Source organism: Lepidochelys kempii, chromosome 25 (genome assembly GCF_965140265.1).
Source record: "Lepidochelys kempii isolate rLepKem1 chromosome 25, rLepKem1.hap2, whole genome shotgun sequence".
Classification (NCBI taxonomy): Eukaryota; Metazoa; Chordata; order Testudines; family Cheloniidae; genus Lepidochelys; species Lepidochelys kempii.
This window is the reverse complement of record NC_133280.1, coordinates 15564357-15575766: the sequence shown is the minus strand read 5'-3', so window position 1 is coordinate 15575766 and position 11410 is coordinate 15564357. Positions and strand designations below refer to the sequence as shown.

The 11410-nt window shown below is 45.0% G+C and overlaps 1 protein-coding gene across 7 annotated transcripts in view; it reads left to right on the top strand.

The window, feature by feature from the left end:
• Positions 1–799: 799 nt before the first annotated feature.
• CRTC1 (CREB regulated transcription coactivator 1) overlaps positions 800–11410 on the top strand; it is a 134653-nt gene continuing 124042 nt past the window's right edge. For all 7 annotated transcript variants that reach the window (XR_012156180.1, XR_012156184.1, XR_012156183.1 and 4 more), the window contains exon 1: positions 800–969. Coding sequence is in view for 1 of the 7 variants with exons in the window: in XM_073324069.1 (XP_073180170.1) it covers positions 844–969 (126 nt within the window). In the remaining 6 variants the exon portion in view is untranslated. The remainder of the gene's footprint in view (positions 970–11410) is intronic.

The window sequence follows — 11410 nt, the reverse complement described above, 5'->3', positions numbered from 1 at the left end:
GGTGGAGGGAGGAAAGTGGGGGGGGGTTGGGGGCAGCCAGGGCTGGGGGGGAGGAGAGGAGTGGGGGGGTTGGGGGCAGCCAGGGCTGGGGGTGGAGGGAGGAAAGTGTGGGGGGGTTGGGGGCAGCCAGGGCTGGGGGGGGAGGAGAGGAGTGGGGGGGTTGGGGGCAGCCAGGGCTGGGGGAGGAGGGAGGAAAGTGGGGGGGGTTGGGGGCAGCCAGGGCTGGGGGGGGGAGGAGAGGAGTGGGGGGGGTGGGGGCAGCCAGGGCTGGGGGGGGGAGGAGAGGAGTGTGGGGGGGTTGGGGGCAGCCAGGGCGGGGGGGGGGAGGAGAGGAGTGGGGGGGGTGGGGCAGCCAGGGCTGGGGGGGGGAGGAGAGGAGTGTGGGGGGGGTGGGGGCAGCCAGGGCTGGGGGGGGGAGGAGAGGAGTGGGGGGGGGTGGGGGCAGCCAGGGCTGGGGGAGGAGGGAGGAAAGTGTGGGGGGGGTTGGGGGCAGCTAGAATAGGGGACACCCTCCCCGTCTATCTGTTCTTGCTGGATGGGAACAGGGTCGGTGGAGCCTAGGTTTACCGCGCATGCGCGCTGGACGGCGCCCAACCTGCTCCTCTCCCTTCCCCTCCCAACTCATCTTTAAAGGGCCAGTAACGGGGGCGAGGACGCGGAAGTCCGCTCCTGCGCCTGTTCCACGGCGTCTGCGGCACTTCGCCCCGCGTACGCATGCGCACTTGGTTCCCTTCGCCCCGTCTCAGGCGCGGGCGCCGCTGGTCTCCACCCCCCGCCCGGCCCCTCCGCCCGCGCATGCGCCGTGCCCCCTCCGGCCCGGGGAGGGGGACGCGGACGGGGAAGATGGCGGCCTCGAACAACCCGCGGAAATTCAGCGAGAAGATCGCGCTGCACAACCAGAAGCAGGCGGAGGAGACGGCGGCTTTCGAGGAGGTGATGAAGGACCTGAGCCTGACCCGGGCCCACAGGGTGAGTGAGCGCGGGGGGCTGCGGTGGACCCCTGCGAGGGGCAATAGCCCCCGGGGGGGGGGCTGGGGGCGGCTGACCGCCGTGCAGCGGGCGGGCTGCGGAGGAGGGGGCAGCTCGTGTCCGCCTTGTGGGGGCTGAGGAGGGTGCAACTAACATCCCTCTCGTGGGTGAGGGGGCGATTGACCCCGCCCCCCGTGTGTGTGTGGGGGGGGCTGAGGGAGGAGGGGGCGATTGACCCCCCCCGTGTGTGTGTGTGTGTGTGGAGTGAGTGAGTGTGGGGTGGGAGGAGGGGGCGATTGACCCCCCCCCCTGTGTGTGGGGGGGGGGCTGAGGGGGGAGGGGGCGATTGACCCCCCCTCTGTGTGTGTGTGTGGGGGGGCTGAGGGAGGAGGGGGCGATTGACCCCCCCCCGTGTGTGGGGGGGGCTGAGGGAGGAGGGGGCGATTGATCCCCCCTCTGTGTGTGTGTGGGGGGGGCTGAGGGGGGAGGGGGCGATTGACCCCCCCTCTGTGTGTGTGGGGGGCTGAGGGAGGAGGGGGCGATTGACCCCCCCTCTGTGTGTGTGTGTGGGGGGGGCTGAGGGAGGAGGGGGCGATTGACCCCCCCCCGTGTGTGTGGGGGGCTGAGGGAGGAGGGGGCGATTGACCCCCCCCCCGTGTGTGTGGGGGGCTGAGGGAGGAGGGGGCGATTGACCCCCCCTCTGTGTGTGTGTGTGTGAGTGAGTGTGGGGTGGGAGGAGGGGGCGATTGACCCCCCCCTCTGTGTGTGTGTGGGGGGGCTGAGGGAGGAGGGGGCGATTGACCCCCCCTCTGTGTGTGTGTGGGGGGGGGCTGAGGGAGGAGGGGGCGATTGACCCCCCCTCTGTGTGTGTGTGGGGGGGGCTGAGGGAGGAGGGGGCGATTGACCCCCCCTCTGTGTGTGTGTGGGGGGGGCTGAGGGAGGAGGGGGCGATTGACCCCCCCTCTGTGTGTGTGTGGGGGGGGCTGAGGGAGGAGGGGGCGATTGACCCCCCCTCTGTGTGTGTGTGGGGGGGCTGAGGGAGGAGGGGGCGATTGACCCCCCCTCTGTGTGTGTGTGGGGGGGGCTGAGGGAGGAGGGGGCGATTGACCCCCCCTCTGTGTGTGTCTGGGGGGGCTGAGGGAGGAGGGGGCGATTGACCCCCCCCCTCTGTGTGTGTGTGTGGGGGGGGGGCTGAGGGGGCGATTGACCCCTCCTCTGTGTGTGTGTGGGGGGGGCTGAGGGGGCGATTGACCCCTCCTCTGTGTGTGTGTGTGGGGGGCTGAGGGGGCGATTGACCCCCCCTCTGTGTGTGTGGGGGGGGGCTGAGGGAGGAGGGGGCGATTGACCCCCCCCTCTGTGTGTGTGTGTGGGGGGGGGGGCTGAGGGAGGAGGGGGCGATTGACACCCCCCCCCGTGTGTGGGGGGTGCTGTGTGCAGCCCCAGTGCTGGTTTAACATTCCCCTCTGGAGAGCAGGGCTCACCAGGCTGCCTCCCCAGGATATATGCATGGCAGGGAGTGCCATGTATTCTGGTAGCTCGCACAAGAGTGGAACTGGTTGGATTTGTGGCATGGGGTTCTGCAGGCCCTTTTGCCCTGTCCAGCTTTTGGTGGTGCCATGATGCCCACCTGCTGAACAGAAGTAGGTTATTACTGCTGGCTAGAATCAGTACCTCGGAATAAGAATGAGCATCATTGTGTGAGTGAGAGCCCAGACTGAGGTGAGAGGAGTATCATCTGGGTGTGAGGTCCATGAGGAATGTGGGGAAGATTTCATGTAGTATTTAGGTTCAGGGGCCTTTTGTGCTTGGTCCTGTGCAAACATACAGGAAAACATTGTGTCTCTCAGAAAGAGTTTATAATCTGATCCTTGTCCTCCTCCTCCTTTGTAAATATGCATTTGCTTTCTTGATACCTTCTGTAGAGTGCTGAAAGCTTCCTTTTGCTTTACAAAATATGGAGAGATGAGTCCCTGCCTTGAGTAGCTTGCAACTGAACTTAGACATTACGCTGGATGAGTTCAGGCACAAGAAGGTGTAGAGGAGGCACATGTATCGCCATACTGATAATAAGTAAAACTGTAAAAGGAAAAGGAGGACTTGTGGCACCTTAGAGACTAACCAATTTATTTGAGCATAAGCTTTCATGAGCTACAGCTCACTTCATCGGATGCATGCAGTAGAAAATACAATGGGGAGATTTTGTATACACAGAACATGAAACAATGGGTGTTACTGCACCCATTATTTCATGTTCTCTGTGTATATAAAATCTCCCCACTGTATTTTCTATTGCATGCATCCGATGAAGTGAGCTGTAGCTCATGAAAGCTTATGCTCAAATAAATTTGTTAGTCTCTAAGGTGCCACAAGTACTCCTTTTCTTTTTGCAGATACAGACTAACACGGCTGCTACTCTGGAGTAAAACTGTGTGAATGCATTGAGTTAACATCATTAATATTTTTCCCATTATGTTTTAATTGTCATCAGTGCAAATTAATGCACCTTCAGCTCCGTTTTGTCTTGTGCTGTCTTTGGGAAACACATAATTAGAAATTACAGTGTAGTGAATACATTTTCAGTGCTTGCCAGGAATGTCAGGGTGCTATTTTGACTGCTTATGGATTTTTCTGATTTAAATCTAGTGATGGTTGAGACAGAGAGAGAGAGAGAGAGAAAACTCTCCATTAGTGTCTTCAGCTTATGTGTGTGTCAACATTTTTATGCTGCTTTAAGATAAAAAAATAAAAATGCAAGCCTGTTTGTAGCCCTATCGTACCATGAAAGGGAACATATTGTTAAATTCGCTGTATTGCTTTATATTCCTTGTTATCAGAATAGTGTAAATACTTGTTTGTTTTAATTAAAACAGCTTGGTCTCTTTTACCAATAGAAGCTGGTCCAGTAAAAGATATTACCTCACCCATCTTGTCTCTCTAATAAAACAAAGGCACATTTCTTTTATCAGCTAACTCTTACTATGGTATATACTTACTTATTCTTACTCTGTTCATGCTAAACTATTTGTTGACATTTAATGGAGGATGCTATGTGAAGTTTCTCCTTGTGTTAGTTGAGGATATACTGAAAGCAGTTTTAGTGATGTTTGCAGTTATCTGAATCTTCTCTTATCCCTTGTGTTGGTGTTGTCCTGGTAGAGCTTGTCAAGTTGGGTTTTGTAAAGAATCTATTTAAATATACACGAGCTTTGTAATTTTCAACCCTCCAGATAGTTCTCAGGATTTGAATATTCTTGAGAGAGAATTCATGAAACCATGTACTTAAAATGTGCCCATTGAAAAGTGATATTCAGTACTGAGCATTCACAGTTTGAAATATTTATATACGGTAAGGATGGATACAACTCGCAATACCAGAGCCAAGCATACCCAAATATTGGTGTTCAAAATTCTAGTCTGAATTTTGCAGATGGAACTCATCTTTAGTTTAAGGAAGACCAGCATTGAGAAAGTGACCCAAGCTGAATAACTTGTTTCAGGAATCTGGGTTCTGAAGTGATGGAAATTTTGACCAAATAGCTGAGCACAATGTCTCCTTTGTGAATTTTTTTTATTGCATGATTTCATCTGTGTTTAAAATGCAGTATAAAAAGGGTTAAGCACAATCTTGCTGTTGGCTCTCAATTTCACTTGGCAACCACACACTTTGCTGTCAGTCTGAAAATGCGTTATTCTGATTCAGTTTGTGGAACCAACCCAAAATTTCTCTTGTTTTTTTCATTATTAGTAATTGTCTTTTTGCAGTGCTTTACCATCTTGTCTGTTTAGGGTTAGTTATTGGTCATAGCAGAGGCAAAGACTTGCAATACTAACGTTTGTGCATACGCACATTAATGCTTCTCTGAGTTGGTATTCTTCATCTATTTATGCAGTGTAGTCTTGTGTGCGGTTTTTTTTTTAAGTCATGGTATTTTCTTGTTCTCACCAAAGTATTTTAAATATGAAACAGAAAAGTCTTAATTTTTTTCACACCAGAGACACATCTTTCTCTCCCCCCCGGGAGATTTAAATTATTTTAGTTTGAAAGGTAGCTTAGCCTCATCATGACGGAGTGGGGAAGAAGGCCCATCTTGCAGCAGAGAGAACCTGGGAGCATGTTTTTTTGCTTTTGTTTTTAATTATCTGAGGCAGTGTGTGTGGGGAGAGGGAGGTGAGTGGCTAATACAGGGAACACACCAAAGTGGGGATGTGACTCAAATGGAATTACCCCTTGTGTATGGGACCTTTGTGCCTGTAATTGGAGAGATCTGTGAGACCCCATCTTACCAAAGTGAGTGAAAAGAACTTCTCTTTATTGTGGACTTTAATATCATAAACAGAGAGTAGGAGCTGTTTTTAAGGTTGGAGAGTGGCTCTTTTGTGGAAAGCCCCTTTTTTGGGACAGGACATGAACTTCCAACAGCTTTTCCGCTACCAATTAGTACTTTCTTTTGATGAATGAGCTATCCACATCAGTCTCCCCACAAAATATCTGCTACAGCACAGCCTGATGAGGGTTGCCTCTGCGTGTGTCATCCTAAATGATGGAGTAGCAACCTTAATATTCCTTTATAAATATTAATCAATTTTTCAAGGTTGTATGGACCAAAATGTTAGAGCACAAAAAATTTCAAGTAATGTTGGTATTCATATTTGGTCCTTCAAGTGTCAGGAAATTCAGGGTATAAAAAAACAGTTTAGGCTCAGAATGTCATCTGCCTTTTAAAGGTGGTTTTAATCCAGTTGGAGATATCCCCTGGATTCTAGCTGTTTGTTTTATATTTTTTGTAAATCACTAGGATTTGAGGGATCAGAGCCAAAACAGTATTTGAGCTCCCTCTTCTGGACTCAGCTGTGTTAACTAAGTGAGCACTGCTCTGAGAGCTGTGCTGACATAGATGATGCTGGTTCATAAACAAGGAAGTAAACAAAAAACTAGCTTCATGTCAACAGTTGGAAACATTTTCCATTATTCCAGTACTCCTGTGCAAAGGTTTGTGTTGTGGATAAAATCCCAGTGGTCATGGAACTGCATGGAGATGTTTCATTCAACCTTAATACTAATAGCACGTTTCATCTGAGGACCCCTAATAATAATAATAAGCCTATGATCCCCAGTGGCACACATTTACTTTATGTTCTGTAACACATAATCCAGCGTCATATGCAGTAGCATCATATGGATTCATATGTTTACGACCTGAGAAAATGGTGCATGCCTACATTACCTGTTTTTTTCAATGTTACTCAGTTACTGAAAATTTCTTTTGCGAAATACCCGCTCAAAGTTCACCTTGACTAAGCCTGAATTCTTGAATTTTTATATGACAATGAAGTTTTAAAATCGATCTTTCAACCTTAAACACAAGTGAAAAAATAAACTTAATGTAGTAGGTGTAGCCACATGACTGAAGTAAAATTAAATAAAAATGAATGAATGATTAAACAGGGTAAGATAGCAATACATTTGTGTGTGTGTATATATACAATGAAATTGTTATATGTAAAGTGAGAGAATTTCATTATTTGTATTTTGAATTAAAGCCTGTGTAAAAGAGCACTATGTCTTATATGTTCATAGAACACACAATTTGTAAGCAATCAAATGTAAACATTATGCAAAACAGTATTTAAAAGATTAGTTAAACCAAGAAAGCTCATCTATAAATTTTTTTGTTAAAAGGCAGGCTAAATATTAATGATGGTGATACAGTATTTAATTTTATTACAATAGTGTTTGTTTTTGTTAAAAGGATTTGATGAAAATGCTAACTAGGGAGATAGTCGTTATACGTATCTGTAAAGCTAAAATATATTGAAGAAATATATCATGAAAAATTAGGACCCAACCCTGCAAATGCTGCAGGTAGTGCTTTGCACTGGGAATCGTCCCACTGATGTCAGCAGTACTGCTTGTGGTAGTAAGCACCAGTGTTCCCTCTAATTTTTGACAGGCTGTGTGCGCAAAAAATTTCTTCTGTGCAAATTTTTGAAGCAGAGTTCAAATTTGTGCGCCCTGAGGCAAATGCTCCCAAGCGAGTAAAATGTTTATACATTATACATTATCCCTTCCCCTCCATGCCAGCTAGTAGAGTTTGGCTGTGTTGATAGATGGTGGGTGAACAATGTCAAAAATCGCCCGTAAATGATATTTCGGCCAGCTCCGATGTAGTATTTCATTTTGTGTGTGCGCACTGTTTTGGATCAGTGTGCGCCCGGACACGCGTGCAGCTTAGAGGGAACAGTGGTAAGCACTATACTTCACTTCTATAAGGGTTTGAGAGATCTGCCCCCTACGTTATTTAATCAGTGTCTAAAATGCTTAGTCACTTTTTTATTTTATTTCAGATCTTAGCTGCTAATTTCTTAAGCAGAACAACAGTGTTTATTTGATATTGTACTTTGGTAATATTTTAAATACTACCTATAAATCAAAACACAAATGATGTAGCAGAGTCTGAATACAACCTAAGTCATGTAACTGATTTAAAAAAAAAAATTGTCCACCATTAGCAAATCACGTGGTGTTAGCATGGCGGCCCGGCCTGGCCCAGCATGGCACTTCAGATTTCTGTTTTAAGTCACTGTTGATGGATTTAAAGATGTTTTGTCTGGTGCGGCTCATGATTTTTCTTTTCTTTTTTTCTAACAGAAGGCTGCTTCTGCATTGTAAACACAGAACTCTCGATACGCAGTTACACAGGGAGGTAGCTGGATTTTAGACTCGGGTTTCCCCTCAAATGTACATATTAATTTTGACTCTTAGTTCCCTAGGTTTTAGGGGGTGGGGTGGGGGAGGTGGTAAAGGTCCTCCCCTTTAAGTCCTTCATAATGCTAAAGAAAGACTCAGGTCCCTGGATACATATCTCTAAGACGAAAACTAGATCATTTAGGCCTGGCTCATAATCTTCCCGTATGGTAACTGAATTTCTGTAGCAGGACACAGAATAAAGCCATAATCCTGCAATTGACTGTTTGTGGGTAGACACCTGTGCATCCTTGAAGTGTTTGGGGATTTGTGTGCAGGGGTCTGCCGGTGTGTAAGAGGTTGCAGAATCAGGGCCTAAATGTCCAAGGGGCCATACTGTGTTCCCATTGGCTTTGTGCATTTTGTACTTATACTCACAAGCTTAGGGAGAATTAAATGTGCAGAAATAATTGCACCAGATGTTATTCATTCTTTGTAAGATTTAGTGTAAATTGCATTGTGTGAGCATGAAAGTTAATTACCCACAAGGGAATAAAGAGTTTCTGTTCTTGTGCATCACTCAGTGTTCCTTAACTAGTCTGCGTTGTCCAAAGTAAATAGACCTGGTTGGCTGTTGATATGCCAAAGTATAAAACACACATACTGTAGTATTTCTTACTATAAACTTGCTTACATTTTGTTTGAAAAAAGAAAGGGGAAAATTGCTTTGTTCTTAATTTGTCATTTACATGCATTCTGATTACTGAATTTTCTTAGAGGAAGTATTTTCCTATAAAGTTGCAGTGTTCTTGTATTTAGGTTCATAGTGTTTTGTTGGATTCGTATACACACACAAGAAATTACATTTGTAAAAATCTGTTATGTTTCAACAGCATCTTGTAACTGTTAGTAGAACACCATGTTCAGTTAAACAAGTTGTTTCTTTAGCTCAAGTGCTGAAGAATCCTTATGGTGGTTTGCCTTCATAGGAGTTATTCAGTTTACAAGCAAATCCATTCTGAAAGATATGTATGCTCAGCTCTTCCAGTTGTTTGAAGTTGACTAAGGTTTCCTTCCCAGTAAAATGCATTCTTGACATCCCAGACACAAATGCCAGAAGTCGCTGTAATGGGATATAGACCAATAGTTGAGAACAGTTAGTTTTGAGAGCAGGTTTTTCCACAGTTAAGATCCCCAAAAGTTGTTTTGAGTTGTTAGTTTCTCAGTGTCCTGTTTATAACCCAAAGTCTGTAATTTTGGTTTAGTACTGGTTATAGTTACAAAACTTGGCCTATTGACCTGAGTGGAGAACTGCTCATAAGAACTGCCTGCATGAATAAGGGGGTTGTAGGTCTGGACCACAAAATCATGTCTATGATATGATATCGAACAGTTGCTGAAAATGTTTTAGCAACACATTTCCCTTAAAAATGTTTGAATGTAGATCAGGTGCAAACCATTTTCAGTACTATTTCAGAAAGTGTGATTGTGATTTGGTGAAAGAAAGGAAGGGAAAACAGTTTTGTATAGTCAACTCTTTTCAGTCCTGGTTTGGGGGAACCATTGCAGAAAACCATGCTCAGTAATGGTTTAGTTTCTTATACTTAAGATAGGTTCTCACAACTTCTCAGTTGCCAGCTGCATCTCATTTTCCACCGGACAAAAACATCTCCTTTTTCTTGGCATCTTGATTTTTTTTTTAAAATCACCTTAGATTTGACTGTGCCAATTGGGAGAAAGCAGATTTTTTTTTAACTGTTTGACAAAATACTGCTTTTAAAATAGGAAATAAGTAATTAGTGCTAGAACCCATCTATTTGTCTCATTGATTTTTGTTGCAAACTATTTTGCTACATTTTTAAAGAGAGTAAGGACTCCCTTCTTCACCGAACTTGGATTGAGTGGACTCATGCCCAGATGGAGCCCCACTGAAACTCTGTGCAGGATCAGTGACTGTAAGGTGGCATTTCAGCTTTTCATGTTTGAGCACAATAATTCTACCAATTATTTTTACTCTTCAGTGAAGTGTCTGCATTGAGAACGTGTAAGGTGCTATTCCTTAGTAATTTTAAGATGATATACACTTGTTTAAATTCAGTTATGATTTAGTAGCAGCTTCTTAAATCTTGTAACTTTTTTGTTTTTAAATTTTATATCTGTGGTAGTAAATTGAGAGAAATTGAAGTTATTTAAAAAAAATTTTAACGTGCAAGTAATGCTAAAATGATTCCGATTCAGAAAAAAAAGTTATTTTTATCAAAGTAAATTTTTTTAAAATTGTTGCCCTTAATGTAAGATACATTTGCATTATCTTATTATCACTCAACTCTAATTATGAAACCACTGTATCAATTTCTAATAGTGAATTATTACAGCAGTCTTGTCAGAGCAGCTGTGAAAATACCAATTTGTGCACAATAACTTATTTTGTGTTGGCTTTGTTGTTTTTGTACTGAATATATTATCAGGAACTCACTACTTTAGTGTAGTGTGCAGCAAATGTAAAACTATATCTGAGAGAGAAAAAAACAATGGGGGTTTACATTTTAAAATAAAAATTCAGCGTCTTATGGCTGTAATATTACTCCAGTAGTATCATAAATATGCTATTATAGCTGTTTTACACATACATATATGCCAGCTGATGGCATTGGAAGAACTAGGTGAAAAGAAATAGGCTGTCAAGATACTCTTACAGTTTTTGCTAACCATGTAACAATGTTCACTTTGTGACAACAACTGGTTGTGACCTCAGTAGTGCATTCTTTGTGCTGCTTTGCTCTTAAACAACTTGCATTTCAGCAAACAAATGCAATCCAAAGACTAGTGTAAATTTAAGGGAGTGGTGACCGAAGTGGAGACCTCCACGTAGTTGAAACAATGGAATTCAGGAGGTTAGTGTTTATTATAGTTGTTTGGTTTGTTTAAAATCATCTTTCTTATAGTACTGAACGTGCTATGCATGACAACTCCGAACAAGACATTTGTAAAAGTCTCCATTGGCACTTGTGTTTAGAGTCAAATTAGCATTGCAAAAGAGCATATTTTGTCAACCAAAGATGTTTGAAAATTCATCACTACTTTATAACTCATAACGCTGTCACTGAATAACTATGATAGAACTGTTTATAACTGATTTCCTAAGAAATCAAAATTCTTCTCTCTCCCCAGAACAATCCTGTGCATTATTTAAAAAAAAAAATCACATGAAATGAATCTTAATTTTTTTAATGATTTGTCGTGGGTGGGGGGAGGATTAGAGTGGCACATTCTTATTTTATGGGGTACCTTAAAATCTTACAAATTTCATAAACATAATCACTTTGCTATTCAGAGGAATTGTGGTCTACCAATTAGAGTAGTAGGTCAGTGGTTCCCAAACTTGTTCCGCCTTTTGTGCAGGAAAAGCCCCTGGTGGGCCGGGCCGGTTTGTTTACCTGCCGCGTCCGCAGGTTCGGCCGATCGAGGCTCCCAGGGGCCGCGGTTCGCTGCTCCAGGCCAATGGGAGCTTCCTGGAGCAGCGAACCGCAGCCGCTGGGAGCCTCGATCGGCCTAACCTGCGGACGCGGCAAGTAAACAAACTGGCCCGGCCCACCAGGGGCTTTTCCTGCACAAGCGGCGGAACAAGTTTGGGAACCACTGGAGTAGGTTATTGGGAGCCAAGTCTCCTGAGCTGAGAGCTCCAGTTTCAGCCAGTAACTTAGTGTGTGGTCTTGGGCATGTCGCTTAACCTTGTGCTTTTTCCCCCCCTTTAAA